The following is a 20,057-nucleotide window of genomic DNA, read 5'->3' as shown; positions in this document are numbered from 1 at the left end:
TTACATTTTTAAGTGACCCTCCCAACCCGTAAAGTAAATAACGAATGAAACTACAGTAAAGTCCGGTTTAACTGAATAAAGTGACACATACATTTTCGCATTAAATATTTCACGAAATAATAGACATTTTATCCTCTAATAGCTTACTCCGTGATGTGATTAAGAGATCTGAAATAGTGACCCTCTGCAATAGAAATCTGATGAACATTAAATCCAGCATGTGGAGGATCTGATATCTCTGAGGGTTATTTTGAGCGCAGAGTTGTGCACCAAACAGCAAAAACCCTCATGTAACTGGACTATGTAACTGGACCTTCCCATCGACCCAAGCTCGAGAAATCAAGTGGAAAACTGAACGTCCTTTCTGTACGACAAGTAAATTTCCGCCCTGACCTTCTGAACTTTTTTTTTCGTTAACGAAGCCATAATTTCAAAACAGCTGGTGAGAGAAAAAAAAGAGCAGGTTACATCCAGAACACAAGGTTCTCTGCCTCAAAAATTGAAAAAGAGCATTAGAGATGATTTCTCGGAAGGATAGGTGACACACAAAAGGTGAGTCAGGACAGTTAAGTGTACTTTCTGTGTTAATCTAAACACCTTGAAGCGACTGAAGGTGCAGAACAGGGAGAGGGTCTTGACTCAGAAGTCGCGCCGCAGCACAGACGCCCACACAGGCTGACGGACGGACAGACGCGCTATAAAACCCCGAGTCGGTGTTTGGGTGTCATCAGGGATCCTTTACGACCTCAAAGCCACCATGAAACAGGCACACGGACTGAGCCATGGACAAAACCCTGCAGAGGACATCGATGCCTTGGACTTTATCAGAGGGGTGCAGGATTTCTGTTCGTGAAGATCTCAGTTTTTAATTGGCTGCGGGATTTGAGGGTTTTGAATCCTCCTGAACGTTTTCTGAGGAGGATCTCTGGAAAATTGAACGACAAGAAAACTATTTTCTGGTTGCTTGCTTGGACTAAAAGTGACATTTTAACTATGTAGGCGAGTGGTGAGTAATTTCCTTTAAAAATACGAAACATGACGGAGATCCTTAATCAGTTACAGTTGCAGGAATGTGGGTGAGACTTAAGTAATAAGTAAATAATTATTTGATCATTGGCTCATTAGCTGCACATCTGTTAGTATAGAAATCAGATCAATTATAAATGTAATGTGATCTGTTAAAGACTGATTGTGCTTAAAAAAGCCTCTCAAATTCCAGTCTTTATATTTAGAGTCCACTTTGACAACAGAATTATGTGTATATTTTATTTTAGAAAAATGTATCAGTCTTCAAGATTATTAAAAGGTTTTTTATTTATCTTTTGTTTTCTGTATGATATAAATCTCATTTTATTTCTTGTCACTGACCTCTTGTGTTTTGATGTGTTGAAACTGAATTTCATATCTCCTTAAGTCCCTAATTTAGTTTTCTTAGTTTTGATCAGTTTTCTTTGTTCTTCAAACATTTCTCATTTACTTGATTAGATAAAGAAATGAACTCACAGTAATTTACCTGCTCTGATCAGTAGTGTATTTCTCCTTTCTCTTGCAGCCTGCTGTAACAAAGGACCTCAGGGCTCAGTGATGTTAGCTCTGAGCCACTTCAACAGCTCAGCCACCCCGCTCTACCCTCATATTCCTAATGACAGTGTGGGGAAGGCGGAGGCCAGGGTGGCTGTAGAGGAGCTGTCACAACATGGGAACTTCACCTTGTTGCAGCCCACCACCAGCGGGGCTATTGTGGTCATACTGTCCATGACACTGGGAATCATCTCCAACATTATGGCTCTCTTCATCCTGGTGAATGCATATTCCCTGCAGCGCCGGCGCACTAAAGCTACTTTTCTTCTGTTTGCCACGTCACTGGTGGTCACAGACTTTATTGGACACCTGATCCCAGGAGCCCTGGTTCTCAGACTATACCTCTCTGGGGGTGTGCACCCTGTGGACTTAAACTCCTCTGACAGGATGTGTGAGTTCCTGGGTGGCAGTATGGTGTTCTTTGGCCTGTGCCCTCTCTTCATGGGCTGTGCCATGGCTGCTGAGCGCTGCCTGGGGGTCACTAAGCCCCTGTTGCACTCATCCCTGGTCACCAAAACCCGCGCAAAGATCTGCCTGTCTGTCATCTGGCTGGCAGCTCTGTGTGTGGCCCTGCTCCCCTGCGTCCAGCTGGGCTCTTACACCTACCAGGATCCAGGGACCTGGTGTTTCATTAAAGTGCTCAGTGACACCACAGAGGTGGATGTGGCCTTTGTGGCTCTCTTCTCTGGACTAGGTCTGACCTCGCTAACCGTGTCCATGGTGTGTAACACCATCAGTGGACTGACACTGGTGCTCACCCGGCTCAGGAGGCAGCCGGGCTCTCATCACTCAGCCAAATCCCACGACATAGAGATGGTGGTGCAGCTGGTAGGCATCATGGTCACTTCATGTATATGCTGGAGCCCTCTGCTGGTGAGTACGAGGAATTACAGTGAGAGTAAACTGAAATCGAAAAATTATCTTTTTTTTTTTCTTTACTTTACTCATTCACTTAACCTCGATAAAACTCTTATAAACTGAGAATCCCAACATGTTTGACAGTCCTTAATAACCTAAACTTGCAACACATTAGTGGTTCACTTACATGAGTGTCTTTTCTTATACATGGTCAGAACGTTCTTGACTGTTTACAACTCTGTCATTGTTTGGTCGGTTTTACTGCAGCAGGTAGGTGAGGATGACTCACACCTGTCAAACTGTATTGGAATAAAGCAGAGAGTTGTTGCACAGACAGGTGTTTGACAGGTGAACTATCACCTCTCCAGCTGAGCTGCATCTCCCTTCCCATAGAAATCTATTAGACTTCACAGGTCACGGCCTCCCTGGCTACAGAACTAAAAATCATATGAGTAACAAACAGCCTGACGGAAAATAAGTATTTTCTTTAACAAATACAGTAAGCTGTTTTATTTTTGTCTAGGAGGCTACTGCATGTGCAACTGTCTAAATTCACATAATCACAATTTACGTAATCAGAATTTGTGTTGAATTTAAGCCCAGACTCTGGTCTAAAGACCTGGTCTTTATATTTTTGGTACATTGTGGTGAATAGAAACATTAATGGTGAGCAAGCCATCTTTCTCTTTGCCATGCTAAGCGATACTTCCACTCAGCACCCCCCTTCTTAGGTTAGGATTTATGTGAGCTTGCACACTTTCTCTACCAAGTGACTTGAGCTTCGTCATTTAAAAACAAAACTGTTGCCAATAATATAGAAAGTGACTTTGGCAAAAGAAAATAGAATTGCTGGATTATTTTTTGATAAAAGTGTTTTAAATCGACCACATCAACCTAATATATTTAGCAATTCCATTTTCTACTCTTCAGAAATCTGACTCTTTTTTTGTAAACCTGTGATAAGTGGTGAAGCTAGTGAATAAATGAATGGCTGGCTGTCTGGATAGATGGATGGATGTTTCAAAATTGAGATTACAGTAAATATCCCAAGTTTGCACTTTTTGGCCTCTTGTAGCAGGATGCCAGCTACAGTGCTCAACAGACAAGAGAAAAAGCAACAACACACAGATAAGACAGGGGCAGGTTAGAGCAGGTTTAGAGGTTGACACGTTAGCTCCTAATTTAAGCATACATTTTCAGCACTATAACAAAGGTTTGTTTTTATGCAAAATATATTGAGCAACATACTCGTTTCAAAACAGGTTGTTTCTGATGAAAAGCCAATGTTAATAACAGCAACATCCTATTCTCCTGATGAAAAATATGACTTCTCTAACTGTGTCAAACAGGCACAGTGTTCGCTGAGTGCTGTGGGGCTCGATTCTTTAATTGAATGCATAGTCATTGAAGCAGTGGCTCTCTAGGCCTGACTCCAGGCAAAAAGCCTCAGCCATAAATTGTGTTTGAGTTTAGTTGGATCAGCCAATAAACTTCTGGGAAACCAGCCATTTCTTCATCTTGTTAAAGGAGCTGCTGGGTGCGAAAGCAGTGAAGTCTATAGATACAAAAAACTAACACTATTGTAGAATTATCTTTAAGAGATCTGAAACAAACTTTCTGACACCAAAGGAGAAAATCAGGAAAATATCTTTTTGAAAAGTGGCGTTCACCTCTTGAACAGCGTTTCAGAGAGAGAATTACAAACTATGCCAAACACACTAAAGCTTTGTTTTAGCTGTATGCTAACTTTGCCTCTTTATCTAATTATGTTCTCTTGGTTAATTTGTGGAAAGAATAAGTGACGGCAGATTCTTCTGCATGTTTCATTTATAGGGTGTAAGAAAAGAATTAGACAGTCCAAGTTTGACTGTTATTTTAAGCATAGATGTGGACCCCTGGGTGAAAAGCTGCAATCACAATGCAGGGTGTTTATTACAGAAAGCTTAAAGCAACACAAAATCTCTTTCTGGATCTTGTTGTGTCATTTTCCTTCCATGATTATGTTAAATGCTATTATTTTAGGTCAACATCAATATTTTAAAACGAGGAAGAAAACTTATCAAAAAAAGTCAATTTGCTGTGTTTCCTGTCTTCAGATTTTTGGCCTGATGTCCGTCATCCACTCTTACATGGGATCCATTGGTGATGATCTTTCCAGCTATAAAACCCTGATGGTGATGGGTGTGCGTTTGGCCACATGGAACCAGATCCTGGACCCCTGGGTCTACATTCTGCTACGCCGCACAGTCCTCCGCAAAATCTACCTCATTACCAAGTGCCAGGCTGGCTTTAGAGCTAATATGTCAGGGCGCTGGGATAAATCTTTTCAAAGCTCAGAGAAAAATGAAATCAACCAAGTCTGCGCTGAGGGAGCAAGAGACTGTTTATAGACGTTTTCCTGATGTATAGTCACATATCATTGAGCATACAAACAGCTACTGCGAAGGAAGTGTAAAAAATTAACTTAGTTGTCAGGACAGTGGAACACCTTACGTGTATTTCCTACTTTTCTTGGCTGGTCCAACCATTTTTTAATTGCCCTTCAGAATTTACTGGTGTGTTCATGGACTGGTCCTTTAAAAATAGAAGCTCGCTAGTGCTTTGATTTTGCACAAAATGCATCTGCTTATTGAGCAAATATTCACTATCACTGTTATTCTCTTAAAACTCATTTTGCCTCAGTAAGGATTTATACAACTATCTGAACATATGGTATCTAAAGTGTTGTATACACAGTTAAGTATTCACCGTATGAACCAGACTCTGTTCTGACACAGTAAGGTTTCGAGTGTTCAAACTCAAACTGGAGGTAAAAGACTTTCTTTCATTCCTGTTTCTAAACCCTTTCAAACAAGCTTGGAATTGAATACATGACTTGCACTAACATAAATAAGACACGTGAAAGAGAACAGGACTGCATCATTATAACCCTGCTGAATGTATTCAATGAAGAAATAACCAAACACTGTGGTGTTCTGACATGTTTTCTTTCACTGTTGATGGTGAACACAGTGGTTAATGTGAAATGTTGTATGATTATACATCAGTACTTGAATGTAACATAAAATTTAACTATGTATGTAAATAAAACAAAGACATGAATGTCCCTTTACCCTGTATCTGTGCGCCGATTTTTAGATATTTGTCTTTTTATGTTTTTTCAGCACATAGACTTGTGTTGAGAAGATATACATTTTGTTATAAAGTTCATATGCTGCTCTATGCCCAGTGTACACATGATATCAATCACTTTTATTCCAGCTGCTTAAGTGTTATTGCATGAATATGATCAAGTATTTTCATTGTGACCTGCCAATGCGCTTTCATGAGAATGATGAGGAAATAAGTTGAAATTAGGTTTCAGTATAAACAAACCTAAGATGAAGCACTCAATAATATTGATCTAGCTTTCTCCTTTATCCATTTACTCTCCAGAAAACTCTTCATTTCTGCACCACATGATCTACAATTGCAACAGTATTTCCCTCCATAGTCCCACTGAAAAACTCACTTTAGAAAAACCTTAGTATTTTATCAGTTTACAACATAACTATTCATTGGGTATGTGTTTATGAACAAATGTTTGTCTTAACTTGTATCATTTAAATTTTGGTTTTAGATTAAACTCCTGTATTCAGTCATCTTCTATAGACAGGTTTATCATCTCTGTCTTCCTTATTTTAAAACCAAAACATGATCAATTTTCTCTCAGACATATGGTGTACAAATACAAATATAAAATACTAAAAAGCACGTTTACTGGTCCTTCTCTGCTTCACATTATCAACACTTCACTTGTGTCTAGCTGCTTTCCCTCCTATTTTATACAGGCAGGCTTTTCAGCCGCTTCTTGAAAAAGCAGAACCTGGACCCTTCTATGATGAGCAACTTAAGCCCATTTCTAAGTTGCCTTTCTCATCAAAGAGCCTTGAAAAGGTGATTGCTAATCAGCTGGTCCCTGTGCTGCTTGAACACAACATTCTTGACAAATTTCATTCAGGTAAATGCCAGATGCACTCCACAGTGACAGCACTTTTTAGAGTGTCTAATGATGCCATGATAGCCTCCGACACTGCCAATCCCACTACTATAGGTCTATTTGACCTCAGGGTAGCTTTCGATACAGTTGACCATCAGATCTTACTGGAAAAGGCCCCGTAACCACGTATGTATTCCCAACAGCGCTCTTAACTGGTTTGTCTCCTACAGGAAATTTCTCTGTTGCTGTTAGCCCTTATGCCTCTGAGTCAGTCCCTTTATCCTGTGGTGTGCCTCAAGGATCGGTACTAGGTCCAATTCTGTTTACCCTGTATATGCTACCTCTCAGCAACATTATCAGTAGGTTCAATGGCATCTTTTACCATAAGTATGCCGATGACATTCAGTTGTAATGCTCCATTAAACCTAAAAGTACCGTCAATCTTAACATTCTGTATGGTTGTCTGTTTGCAATTAATGACTGGTTAAGTAACAACTTCCTTCAGCTTAATACCACTGAAACTTAAGTCCTGATTGTTACTCCTGAAGGCACTATCTGTAATATTGCTGGCAGTATTGGGTCTCTGAAACCAAATGTTTGCTCTGGCCTGAGAAAATCTTTGATCAGGCCATTCAATAACAGTTTGATAAAGCCTTTGAGTCAGCTATGTCAAGATTATGGAAGGCTCTCCTACTGACCCTGTTTGACTAACATGATGAAAATGTTCTTTTTATGAAAATATGCTTGAACATGTTTTTCTTTATTATTTTTTTTTTTGTACTTGATTATGTCTGTTGTTTTAATTCTGTAAAGAGCTTTGCAATTTTTCTCTGTGAAAGGTGCCATACGAACAAACATTACTTAATTAATCTTTAGATTTTTTTTTTTTTTTTTTTTTTCAAAAAGAGCTGTCATCACGAGAAGTGTGATGCATTTTTTTTGTTCTTTCTTTTTATTCAATACATTTTGGTTTGGTTTAGTTTAGTTTGATTAGCTTGGATCATGTGTGTTTATCATTGCGATTGAGCGTTATGATTGTAATTGTTTCTTAAGAAAGGTGAGGTAGATAGTAAATAAATAAATAAGGAAAAACTGGACAACTATGACTATGATGACCACCTTGATCTGCTCCACTCCAGAAGGTGGCAGCAATTCATGTTAGAGCTGTTGGGCAACAGTAATGTGATCATCACTGAAGAAGAGCTCTTGCACCTCATAGCTATTGGGGGTGCAAATACATGTTAGAATCGTAACTACGAAAAGATCAACACTGGTACACCACAACATCGACAAAGGTGAGCCTTAACTGCATAAAACTGTTTAACTTAGGTCATCAAATAGATCCCACACATGAAAACATGACTGAACAGCTTTCATATCCAGGCCATCGTTAGCATGCTAGCTCACTGGTGTCAAGTTAAACATGGTTAGCGTAGCAACTTATCCGTGACAGTTTGTGTTCATTTCATGGTAATGGTTTAACGGTATAAAAATATACTTAAGAGATGGTCAGCTGTATTAAATTATGTGGTCAAGATTTTATCGAAGTAAACCCCAAAACACACGCTGTCAGGAGAGGCTGACCAACCTTCTTCCCAGGGTGCCTGCATAACCGTTTTTAGCCAACGGCTGTCAGTAAATATGCGTAGAATAACATTATCATACCATTGATGGGTCACAAATGAATGGTGTGTACATGAGCTGTTCAGAGTGGTGGATGTCACCTTTACGGTTTGATTTCCAGGACAGAATGGCTGCCGCTGCAGCGTCCATGTGGGATGAGCACCAGGCGTATGAGGAGCTGCTGTACTGGGACAGTCTGATACAACAGGGCCACCGTCTGTTACCACATGACTTTGACAGGTACCAACCTTAACATGCAGTAAACGTGTTTGTACAGAGACACATAAATCGATCCAAATTTTTTATGTAATTGGTAGAGAGGTGATAGTGTTATGTAGTGATGGTGAGATGAAGCCTCATGAGGCATCGAACCACTTGAGCCAAGTGGTTCGAAAAAGGGTTCATTTCTCGAAGCTTCATTTGCTCACGAAACCACCTGCTGGTCAGGCACATAATCACAGGCAGTTGTCGCTTAACCACATAATGTGTGATTCATTGAACTTCCGTGCATGTTTTCGCTCTTGGGAACGTCTGTTAATTACAAAAATAAAAAAAATAAAAAAAAATGTTCAACCAAATAATTTCTCTACAAAAATGATCACATTTATATATGGAACAGCATTTTTGAATATTCTGTGTGTAAATTTCCCATAAATGGTAGTATCAATGACATGGCAGGTTGTATAATAATGTTTTTATGTTGCTTTAGGAAAATTGAAACAGGCAGAGCACAGTGAAAGTGTGGAACTAGGGAGTACTGTATATGCTTATATGGGCTTATGGGCTATATGCTTATAGTATAATATACAGTACGGGGGAGATTTTACTCATTCTCATTTTGAACTAATGGTTCTTCAACTGTTTCAAACTATTTTCAAACTATAAACGCTATCCCAACTATAGCATAAAGGCTATCAGTGACTGATCAACTCTCTATCAAAAGCCTACATTTTGAACGAAGCCTGATGGGCTTATGCTGCAAACCTCGCGGTAAACTCTGAACCACTTTCCGAAGCAGTCACGTGGTGCAGTCGGCAACGAGGCTTCGGACGTCATCATTTTTGACTCCTCCTCCTAATGAAGCAAGCCTCGATACGCGCTTCGCGGGAACGCCCCCACCATTTCTCGATACACGCTTCGAAGCCTCGGCACATCTTGTAACATCACTAGTGTTATGTTTAATATGTTGACAAACTTGCCAGTATATGAACAAAAAATACTCTTGATAAGGTAAGATAGCAAGATAATGATATATCTGGTTGAATAATCAACAACATGATCAATCATTTGCTTTTGGCTGTGAGGTCAAAGCTTTTTGTACAGCTTTTCTGTTCTTATACTGTAATTTTCTCTTTCTAGATATGAAGATCTGCGGTACTGGTACGACTGCCTGTGCTATGAGGAGGAACTAAGACAATACCATGATTACATTGCAGCAATTGAAGAGATTGAGGATACACGTCTGCATGAGGTCATTGTTTCACCCGTAAAATAAACCTAATCTTTTTAATTGGTTGAGGTGATTAATCAGGCCAAGTGATATCATTTTTTAAATAAACTGTAACAATTGATGCATGAACTCAGGAGGTATAGTCCTCTCATTCAGACGATGAGGTCATGTTAGTCAGATCTTCAAGTCTCTATATTATGACTGTGTATCTTGTGCTTTCCATCTAACTCGTCAAAAAAAAAAAAAAAACATGTATTTTTAACACTCTTAGCGGAAAACTTTATGTGGTGCCTGTGGATTTTTATTTTCCAGGCTTTTTGTTAACCCCGCACTTGTGAACCATTTCAACTAAAATAATACTTCCCTAGCCTTCTTCCCTCTTTTGTGTCGTAGAAGATTGGCCTTTCCTCCAAAAATCTAAAACTACTGCTTTAAAGAGTCGTTAAACTGGGAAAGTTTTTTTTATCAAAATTTCTGCTTGTAAAGTTGAATTAATGTATTAAGAAATTGATTATTGAGTCAGCTGCACCACTTATCTTTGCCATTAAAACTACTTTGTTGATTCCCTTTTTGTCTTTTAGGAAGCTCCTGCCCCCAAAGTGCACATTGGGCCCTATGATCGCCACGTGATGGCCAAACACTCTGATATCTATCCTTCACCTGAGGAGCTGGAAGCTGTGCAGACCATCATCTCCCATGTGGAGTGTGCATTAAAGACTGTGTCTGACCAGATTGATTCCCTGAAAGAAGGAAATACAGAGATGGAGAGGTAAGCAAGGCATTGAAATGCAGACCCAGGCCTGCCAATGCAAAAGTAAACAACTGGAGTTGATTGTTCACTCATCATTTCCCTGAGTCCTGTGTTTTGTTGTACATACAGACAACAAATCAATCAAGAAACTGAAATGTACATATATTACACATGTTGATTTACATATGGTAAATGTCTGCTCATTTAAGCTGGCCCACAGTATGCAATAACTGCTGAGAAAGGAAATGATTTGTGAACCATCAGAATCCCTTTTAATTGACTCAGTGCCCCAGTTTTTTGTTTATTTGGGATTGAGCTTTATTTTCAGAAATGACTGTCCTTTTAAACTAGGGATGGGTACCTTTCACATTTGAAATGATACGGTACCAATGCCCGATATTTGGCAATCAGTACCGACACTCAACGGTACCACTTTTTGGTACTTTTTTGTGTTTATGTGGTAAAAAATATTAATTCGTGTAATAATAAAATGTTACATTTTTCAATTTAACATACCTATTATTCAATTTATAACCTTGCAATGCTGTGTTCATGTCCAGCATTGAAAATCGCCTTCTCATCCAGTCCCTCACAGTCACAAAGATGCATTAAGGTACCTAAACATGGTACCTTTTGGTTATACGTGAATCGGTATCCTGGTACTTTTGTCAGAATTTGGTCGGTACCTAAAAAAAGTACCCAATTCAGTACCCATCCCTATCTTAAACCCAGAATTTCATTTTCCTTTTTTTTCTTTTGTCTATCTAACAGTGCAACCAGCAATTCACAAAAGAGTGTCCTGTGTGGAGTTATGAGAGTTGGTCTTGTGGCCAAAGGACTCCTGCTGAAGGGAGACAATGACTTGGAGCTTGTGCTGCTTTGTTCCAACAAGCCTACGTGTACTCTGCTTAAACAAGTGGCTGAAGAATTGACTGCACAGTTAGAGGTAGGTCTGAGATTCTGCTGTTTAATATTATCTCTGTTCAGTGTTTGATAAAGAACTAAGTTAACTTTATTGCATAGACACTAAGAGTCTCTCTCTCTGACCCCCCATTATGTTGTTCCTGTTTTTAATAGACAATCTCAGCAGAGACATACACCGTGAGCCAGTGCCCCGAAGATGCAGCTATTTTTGTGACTAGCAGCAAGGAGGCAGTCCTGACTCTCAAAATCCACTTGACATCGCCGCTTATGAGGAAGGAGCTAGAGAATGTGGCTGATGAGAAAAACGGTACGTCCAGTCTCCAACAACACACGAGTTACCACAGGCCTGATCTGTGTGTTCCCAGAACGCAGTCACTGCACTGCTCCACTGATCTGCAACTCTGCACCGAAAAACAAACCCTCACAATCACTGTCCATCCTCTTCTCTGAAACCTCGGTGGAGCTTGTACAGTGACTGTGTCAGACCTATGCCAGTGAACAACCAATGAATGTTGGCTCTTCACTGGCTCGAGTGTCCTGCCGTCGTCTTGTGACAAAGTGGCATTTGCCAGAAAAGCATCTCTTTTGTAGCCGAAACATTCTGCACATATTGTTTTCAACATTGCTAGGCATTCAAACAACTTTGTTTATTCTTGTTAAATTGTTTTCATGTTTACAGTGAAGGCTTTTCAAGAATAACAAGTTAGAGCGCGCATTGCATGTATTTGATGCTGAACATGTAAGTTTGGCACCAGCTGCAGCAAAACTGATATTAAAAGCTGTCTTTTGACTGTTAATTTAAATTCCAACAGATCAGAATAAAATATAGAAGTGCTTTATTTTAGTTAGTGCATAGATCAACCTTTGGGCTAGGTTCAGGGATTTACCAAGCTTTTGTGCTGATCGGGTGTGAGCTGTATTTTACCAAGTTTTGATGGATATAGTTAAAGATTGGAGCTTGCTCCCACAAACAGAACCATACCAGCCTCAGTGCAGTTTTAATTTGTTGCTACACTGAACACTGGGGCTGTTACAGTATTGTACGGTTCAAATAGAGAACTCATTTCTCTCAGCTTACCCATATCTCTTGGTTTTCCTTTAACCAACCCAGTTTTTTGATGGCTGTCTGATATTCACTTAACATCAAAAGATCTTGAAGAATTGGATTCGATTCAGAGAAACTCAACCCAGAGTTAACCCAACCTTAAAAGTACTTGATCTTGAAATCGCTTAAATTAATGATATCCCATTACTATGGCATGAAAACTGTATTTTTCACTAAATGACACCTTAGTTTGGTGTTTTTAACAAATCCCTTCTTATATTCTACATCAGAAACTTTACAGGACCTCTGAATTGAAAGTTTAACCATTAACTTAAACAAAAATTGAAGTAAACATGATGATTTATAAAAAATAATGAGATAGTTTGGCCACAACATTGTTGACTCAGAAACTTCTCTTGAGGTCAGAACACCTAAGCAACAACATTTGAGCTACTCCACCAACAGAAAAATGGTTAATGAAGGAAATCACCTAGCATGATGAATTACAGCTTTAATCTTTAGCCGTTGTCTTCCGTAAATAATACAACTTTTAAAACATTTCCTTGAATTCTTATTAAATAATTAAACAAATGGAAACCATTCCAACCTGAACTTGAATTATCACAAGCATCATGAATTACATTTAGGTTCTCACAACTAAGCTTAGCTTTAGGTATTCATTTCTTAAAATGAACTCAACATTCTGTTTCTGACTGCTGAGACATAGTCACACTAAAGCATCACTTCAGTGAAACTTAACTGATCATAATCCAGGTTTTATTTTCTGGTCCTCTTGAAGGCTGCGTTAATTTGATCTACTTTTTAGCAATTAATCGGTCCTTAATCAGTCATTCTGTAACAATATTTTATACAAACTGTAGAAAAATGAAATCTAAATGTGTGAATGTGTTAGTTTTAATTAAAATGTATAGTGTAGAAAACAAATAAAACCTGCACAAAGCTGGTATGGCTTACAATGTGTTTTTAGTACTTCTTAAAGACTTGCCAGGTCAGTGGTGGATCAGGGTTCCCATCAGCTTTGCTGCAGCTCGGAGCACACGTGAAGATACTCAAAATGTTTGTGGTTTACAGCTGATTGCCTCTTAGTTTTTCAAGTTTTGTAGGAACGCTGGACCTTTGACCAACTGGACACGCTGTCTCAGGAGGGGGGGAAAGCAGTGAACCCAACCAAAGCCAAGCAGCAAAGGGATGGGGGTATTTAACATAGACTCCTTTGTGGCAGTCTTCACCTCACTCTAACACAACAGTTAATGATAACCTTGGTCCTGTGACAGGTGAATATTACTCTTGTCAGGACCAAAGATTTACTCATTGGGTACTTGGGGACCCCCTTTCCCTGCTGCTGGTGTTTTGGGGAAAGCTGCTTCTCCCTGAGCTGCAAGACAGAGCCCAACCCCCTTGGTCAAACTGTACCTTTTCTTCTTACTCCACCTCGTCAGTAGAAACGCAAACAGTCAACGATCCGCCGGACGTTCTGGACAGGCAGAAATGTCTAACTGCCTTGGCGTCTCTCCGCCACGCCAAGTGGTTCCAGGTTTGCATTCACGTCCTTTATAGTACATAAGGTTTAACTTTTTCAAAGATTTGTCTTTTATCCTGTCTCTTCTGACCTACACTTTTAACTGTTCATGATGTAGTCCTCAGTATTAATAGAGTCCATAATCAGTGTTAAAGTGTGATGTGCTGATCACTAGCAATGACAGACGTTGAAAAGTCATTGGTACTGAGCCCAGCACATTTTATTGTTAAAATCTATTTTTCCCAAATAAAACACTGCAAGTATCAACACTACTAATACTAGAACTTTAAAACAAGCTTTTCAGAGCTGTTGATCTCTGCCATGTGTTCTAGTCCTCTAACTCACCTGGTTCACGTTTGTGTCCCCAGGCTAAAGTCAACAACCTGACATCTGCTGTTGTTGTAATCCGGATCATGAGGGACCTGTGTAACCGTGTTCCCACCTGGATGCCACTGACAGGATGGGTAAGGAAATGGTTGTGCCTCACATGTACCAGCATATACACTCACTGCCCACTTTGTGAGGTACACCCTGCTAGTACCAGGTTGGACCTCCTTAGCCCTCAGACCTACCTTAATCCAGCAAGGTACTGTAAACATTCCTCAGAGAGTTTGCTCCACAACGACATAGCATAACACAGTTGCTGCAGATTTGTTGGCTGAACATCCATGATGAGAATCTCCAGTTCCACCACATCCCAAAGGAGCTCTATTAGATTGAGATCTGGGGACTGTGGAGGCCATTTGAGTACAGGGAACTCATTGTCATGTTGCAGAAACCAGTCTGAGATGATTCCAGCTTTATGACATGGGTCGTGATGGTTGTGTGTGCAAATACTTCAGTAGTTTGCCATGTTTAAAATCCCTTAAATCACCTTTCTTCTCCATTCTGATGCTCAGTTTGAAATTCAGCTGGTCTTATTCACCATTTCCACATACCCATAGACATTAAATTTCTGCCATGTGATTGGCTGATTAGATATTTGTACAACCAATTGAACAGGTGCACCTGTTAAAATGGATGGTGAGCGTGTGTGTCTGTATAGTACACCCAGATATTTTCTGCCCTTTTTATTGTTGTCTGATCAGCATTAGTTAGTGTCATATTTTGTCTGTGCTTTAATCTCCATACAGGCTCTGGAGCTGCTGGTAGAGAAAGCTATTGGGACGTCTGAGCGACCAATGGGAGCAGGAGAGTCCTTGCGCAGGGTTTTGGAGTGCATTGCATCTGGAATCCTGACACAAGGTCAGATAACTTTTTATGCTGATAATTATGTGACTTACATGGATGCCTCCACGCCTGCGCTGACATTTATTAAACTGATCTATTAAATCTGTGGTTAGACGGCCCTGGAGTGAAAGACCCATGTGAGAAGGAGGCAGTTGATGCCACTGCGTACCTGACGGTGCAGCAGTGTGAAGACATCACGCAGAGCGCTCAGGTAAGACCAGGCTGCTGATTTACTCTGAGATATAACCTTTCCTTTTCCTTTTCCTTTTTGTAACCTGAATGTTTGTGTTGTCTTTAGTTTGCCCTGAGGCTTTGTGCCTTTGGACAGATGAACAAAGTTTTAGGAATAGACTACAAACCTGTAAAGCCTCGCAGACCAGCAGGCAACAGCAGCAGAGATCACACAGGTACCCAGAGTCCTCTGTTCTTTTATGTTTCATCACAGTTCACCGTGCACAGGTCTGATCTCTGCCTCTGTTGTATAAAACAGCCCAGATACCACCTGCCAGACAGCTCAGCCTCCCACCAAAGAGGCCGTACTCAGAGGTGGAGAAAGGACAGGAGGAGTCTCAGATGAATAGCAAACAGAGGAAGTTTCTAAAGTTCCAGAAGCGCTTTCAAAGAAAACCATGTAAGTAATGAACACAAGAGCTTAACCCATTACTTCCAGATACATTTAAACTATAAAAAAATAAATAACATAGAGTTTGTGATCACTAAAAAGTCGCATAATCTTTTGAGTGATTTTATTTAATTTTTCATCATTTTGGCTCCATCCTTTTAAGTTTGTGTTGCCTTTTTTAACGTATCGAACTTTAAAGTGATCTCCCAGAATTTATTTTAGTTATGCTAAATACTTTACATAAATGTCTTTAACTGCAACCGTAGTCTCACTAAACTCGAAAAGGAAGTAAACCCATCCTTTTGTGAATCTGTTTTTAATATGTGTGCTGGAAAATTATTTAAGTTTCCAAAAAACACTTTTTAAATAAGAAAAGTTGCGAAATGCTGTTACTGTTGTTCAAAACAACTAACTTAATAAAGTCACTCATCTTTCTATTGTTTTCTCTGCTTTGTCTCTACAGTCACAGACGACTTTAATATGAATGCTGTGATGCGTCTGAACCAGTACAGACCTGGCCTGGAGTACCGTCTCACATCACAAACTGGTCCAGTCCATGAGCCGGTCTTCACTATGGCTGTCGACCTTAACGGGAAGACCTACGAGTCAACAGGACCTTCCAAACGAGCTGCCAAGCTGAATTTAGCCATCAAGGTAAAAAACTGACATGAAGTGTCTTTGAGAAGTTATACTGATTTAAAATTATCTGCGCAGCATCCAGTGCAATGATGTTTGTGAACTGTTTATTTTTGTCATGTGGGTGAATCATAAAGGACTTACTGATATGCTGTCATAGATTTGTGTTCTTTGATGTCTGTCGTTTGTCATTCACAGGTCCTGCAGGATCTCGGTCTTCCAACAGGCTCTGAATCAAAACCAGAATCCAGCGCTGACAATGAAGCAACCCAGGAGTCAGTTAAAGCTCCTCCCACAGTCTCTGCTACACCTGAAGATGTATGTACCTCATTTCTTTTCCTGGAGTTTTGGTTTCAGATGTCTCAGAGAAACCTGAGTAGTAGCAGTTTTTCTATTTGTTTTTCTAAATTAGAAACAAGTATTATGCGACACCTAAAAAAGTTGATGTGCACAAGCCTTAAACATCCATTGTTGGGCTGCTTTCTGTGAACAGAACAGCCAGGGTCCCATTCTGACTAAAAACGGCAAAAATCCTGTGATGGAGCTGAACGAGAAGCGCCGCAGTCTGAAGTACGAGCTGTCTGCAGAAACTGGAGGATCTCATGAAAAGTGCTTTGTCATGGAGGTAAGTGTGCAGTATCATGAGACAAATCTGAAAGGATAACTTTATAAAGAATCCTACCGTACGCATTAAAAAACAGCAGCAGTTTTTTGGGGGGTTAAACCAACATTTCCTTTTCTCTGGCTAGGTGGAGGTTGATGGACAGAAGTTTAAAGGCCGAGGCTCTAATAAGAAAGAAGCGAAGGCCTTTGCTGCTCTAGCTGCTCTGGAGAAGCTTTTCCCAGAAGAGAACAGAGGTGCCAGCAGATCACCTCAGAAGAAAAAGATCACCTATACTGACATGGTAACTGATGAAGGAATTCACCTTTGACTCATGACACAAACTGTTACAAAGTTTTAATGTATAAATCTGAATGATGTATGTTTCCTTTCCTTTTGGATTGTAGCATAGCTTTTTATTCAGTCATCTTTCTCATTCGTTTTACTGTATTCTGTGGGGTTATAATGTATTTATAAATGCTCTTTACCTAGAAAAATTTGCTGTTATTATAACCAAGTGTTCCTTTACTTTTTCCCTCTCGACAGCACATTCCAGGGTTTGGCACCATCCGTGGCATTCCTTCAGACTCAGGGTCTCGGGGCTGGGGTCCTAACCGAGGCAGAGGAAGGGGCCGAGGCAAACTGTTTCCTTCAGGACCCAGCTATAACAAGAGTAAGGAATTTCACGAGCTCACACACTATTCACTTTCCTTGCTTAGACAATAGAGACTCCTTCAAGCACTCCAACAGCACTTCATGCATGTTTGCAGACAATAGAAATGAAACATTTATTCCTTTCCTTCTTTTCAAAAGCCAACTACAGTTATGAGAGCAGCACTGGCACAGGCTATCGTAAGTTTGCACTCTGAAAAATAACCCTAGATATGTGCAGTGTTGTCTGTGTGTGTTTGTGTGTGTGTTTAACCACTGCGTAAGACAAATAAGGAATCACTGAACTTCACATTTTTTGTTCCTGGATTATACAAAATTCCTTCAACCAATCAGTTGAATTTTGCTTTTTTTTGGCATGATGTTGTTTCAGTTTGTTCCACACATTATTTGTTGTTCTGATTTATTTTTCTTTGACATTTTCTTTATGGAACAAAAACAAATGATATTTTTAATATCTGAATAACTTTGCACATTCCTGATAATGCTCTCGTCTGTCCTGCAGATAAACTGTATGGTAATAATGCAGCCAACCCAGCAGCAAAAAGCCCAGGCTCCACCGGATCAGGATACGGCACCTTCTACCCTGAGGGCAGCAGCTACTCCTCCCCAGCCGTCTCCAGCTCAGGCTCAAGCACCAACAAGGGACAGAGCTACCAGTCGATGCCTCCCCCTGCTGACCAGCAGAGCCCCTACAGCTATGGGTACGGGGATGAGAAGAAGAAGATGCTGACCCAGAATGAGGGCCAAGGAGTGGACTACTCTATGTACAGCACAGCGTACCCCAGCTCTGTGACAGGGGGTCAGGTGTACAATAACTATGGTGAGTAAAAACAAAACAAAACAGGCTAAAATAAACCTGCCTTTGATCGTTGATGAGTTTTTCATTTTTTATTGGTGTACATTAATGCATGGCTGTATTTACCGTGTTCTTCAGATAAACTGGTTTTGTCTGCTTCCACAGGCTATGGGAACCAGTCGTCCTGGGATAATCAGCAGGGGCAGGGCATGTACCAGGGCTTTGAGCAGAACCAAGGCTCTTATTCTGGATACAACAACATGAATTATTAACCATTACACGACAAACCGTTCTCATCTCGTCATGCTATCTGGCTCTGACTCTGCTGTTTGAGGAAACTCGAAGAATGGAAAAAAAAAAGCTGGTGTTGTCTCTGAAACAAAAACTTTGGGTTCTTTGTTTGTGTTTGCCCTATTTGTTACTTTGAAGATGCAGAAAAGTCTCTTCAGTTCAACTGATTTTCTTTGGACTGCAAGTATCCATCAAACTTTCCCATGTCAAAAGAAAATCAACGAAATTGTGGGTGTTTGAAAATAAGTTTTATCATTTTGTCTTGTTTCTGGGGCTTTGTGTTGAGCTCATGTACTGTTTCTGTGACTGTACGTTTCAAAGCTTCTTTTAGATTTTAACCTGTGGTTGATCATTTTTTTTGTGTCACATTAAAAGCTTCTAGCCCCCTGTTAAATAAAAGAATTTTACTTTGGAGCTCTTTATATGACCATTTTGTTTGCAAAGACACAGATGAGTCACTGATTAGTTTTGAATTTTAAAGTGAGAGCAAGAAAAATACTAAAAGAGTGTCCTCACCCTGTGGGCGCGGACCATAGACTAAAAAAATAGACACCATCTTGCTTGGCTCCAAGTGAGGTCTCCACAAAAACTGCTCCCCCTGGTGACTGGCTGCAGTATATGTTAAAAAATCCAGCTCTCCAGTCATTCCAGATGGGCTGTGGTCAAACTTTGAAAAATTAATACACCTCGTAGAAATGTTTCTCATGTCCGATTGTGGTGGTGATTTGAAGATATCATTTGGCTGTCTTATATTCAAGTCCTCTTTTATCTGAAAAGTTTTGTTTTCATACGAGGTTAAAAACAAGGCTTTACATAAGGTTTAACGATGATTGGCAGCTGCCATTCTTGTGTATTTTTGTGAAGACTGTAAAATGTGTTGAGAGGTAGAGTCAAGAAGTGATTGGACTCTCGAAAGAAAAAAAAAAAAAAATTTTGTCATCCAGCTCCGCTCAGATTCTCCCAGAATCCCTCATCGTCTCTACTGCGCAGACTCTGGCTGCAAACTGCTACAATGGCTGTGCCTGTGATGGGGGAATTTTGGCTTCTGAACCGTACAATGATAAATGGCGACGCCACATTGTCCACTCTATATGCAGTCTATGGTGAGGACCTTAAAAATGTAACATTGAAGTACATCTGGTACTGAATAAATTTTATAAATAAAGTTTGATTGTCCTCTAAACTTAGCAAACCTGCTCAAGTTGAGTTTGCTCAAAACAAATGAAGAAGATACTCCTTACATCTTTAAAGTAAAAGCTTATGCAACACGCAGAAGTGCTGCAGGTTGCTCCTGCAGTGCATGCATTTTCTGTAACCATGTAGTATGTGTTGTCTACATGTGGTTAGCAACGCCGAAACAATTAGCCTTAACCTCATTCAAAATGAGGTCAGTGAAGTTGCAAGACAATGTTTAAAAACATGAACACCCAACTTAAGCACGTTAGATCCTTTACAATT

The 20,057-nt window shown here is 40.0% G+C and overlaps 2 protein-coding genes across 4 annotated transcripts; both read left to right on the top strand.

Annotated features, from left to right (window-relative positions):
- The first annotated feature begins 732 nt into the window (after positions 1-732).
- LOC141803113 (prostaglandin E2 receptor EP1 subtype-like) lies at positions 733-5,682 on the top strand. The gene is made up of 3 exons (XM_074687013.1): positions 733-1,006; positions 1,553-2,454; positions 4,536-5,682. Exons 2-3 carry the CDS (start codon positions 1,585-1,587, stop codon positions 4,827-4,829), a joined length of 1,164 nt encoding a protein of 387 aa, XP_074543114.1. The 5' UTR covers positions 733-1,006; positions 1,553-1,584; the 3' UTR covers positions 4,830-5,682.
- Positions 5,683-7,570: 1,888 nt separating this feature from the next.
- On the top strand, positions 7,571-19,427 carry LOC141803093 (interleukin enhancer-binding factor 3-like). Of its 3 annotated transcripts, none has more exons than XM_074686992.1 (20): positions 7,571-7,713; positions 8,163-8,281; positions 9,401-9,512; positions 10,073-10,260; positions 11,014-11,188; positions 11,320-11,473; positions 13,675-13,766; positions 14,120-14,215; positions 14,885-14,996; positions 15,095-15,192; positions 15,280-15,388; positions 15,472-15,612; positions 16,067-16,257; positions 16,438-16,557; positions 16,733-16,864; positions 16,989-17,144; positions 17,387-17,513; positions 17,654-17,692; positions 18,015-18,332; positions 18,474-19,422. In XM_074686992.1, exons 2-20 carry the CDS (start codon positions 8,169-8,171, stop codon positions 18,578-18,580), a joined length of 2,580 nt encoding a protein of 859 aa, XP_074543093.1. In that variant the 5' UTR covers positions 7,571-7,713; positions 8,163-8,168; the 3' UTR covers positions 18,581-19,422. The 3 variants fall into 3 exon arrangements, with proteins under 3 accessions (XP_074543093.1, XP_074543085.1, XP_074543102.1); XM_074686984.1 differs by having other exon boundaries at positions 13,672-13,766; XM_074687001.1 differs by lacking the exon at positions 17,654-17,692 and having other exon boundaries at positions 13,672-13,766; positions 18,474-19,427.
- Positions 19,428-20,057: the final 630 nt, after the last annotated feature.

Source organism: Halichoeres trimaculatus, unplaced genomic scaffold, assembly GCF_033239565.1.
Source record: "Halichoeres trimaculatus isolate MK-OKI-2021-1 unplaced genomic scaffold, fHalTri1.1 fHalTri1_scaffold_2, whole genome shotgun sequence".
NCBI classification, from domain to species: Eukaryota; Metazoa; Chordata; class Actinopteri; order Labriformes; family Labridae; genus Halichoeres; species Halichoeres trimaculatus.
The sequence above is the reverse complement of the archived record's forward strand: the minus strand, read 5'-3'. Positions and strand labels throughout refer to the sequence as shown.

Bases quoted from the DNA above. Each gene is read 5' to 3' on its own strand.
- LOC141803093 (XM_074686984.1), top strand. From the start codon at position 8,169: ATGGCTGCCGCTGCAGCGTCCATGTGGGATGAGCACCAGGCGTATGAG. The intron at 15,389-15,471 runs GTACCCAGAGTC...TGTATAAAACAG, and splicing joins CAGCAGCAGAGATCACACAG to CCCAGATACCACCTGCCAGA. The intron at 16,258-16,437 runs GTAAAAAACTGA...TGTCATTCACAG, and splicing joins AGCTGAATTTAGCCATCAAG to GTCCTGCAGGATCTCGGTCT.
- LOC141803113 (XM_074687013.1), top strand. From the start codon at position 1,585: ATGTTAGCTCTGAGCCACTTCAACAGCTCAGCCACCCCGCTCTACCCT. The intron at 2,455-4,535 runs GTGAGTACGAGG...TCCTGTCTTCAG, and splicing joins TATGCTGGAGCCCTCTGCTG to ATTTTTGGCCTGATGTCCGT.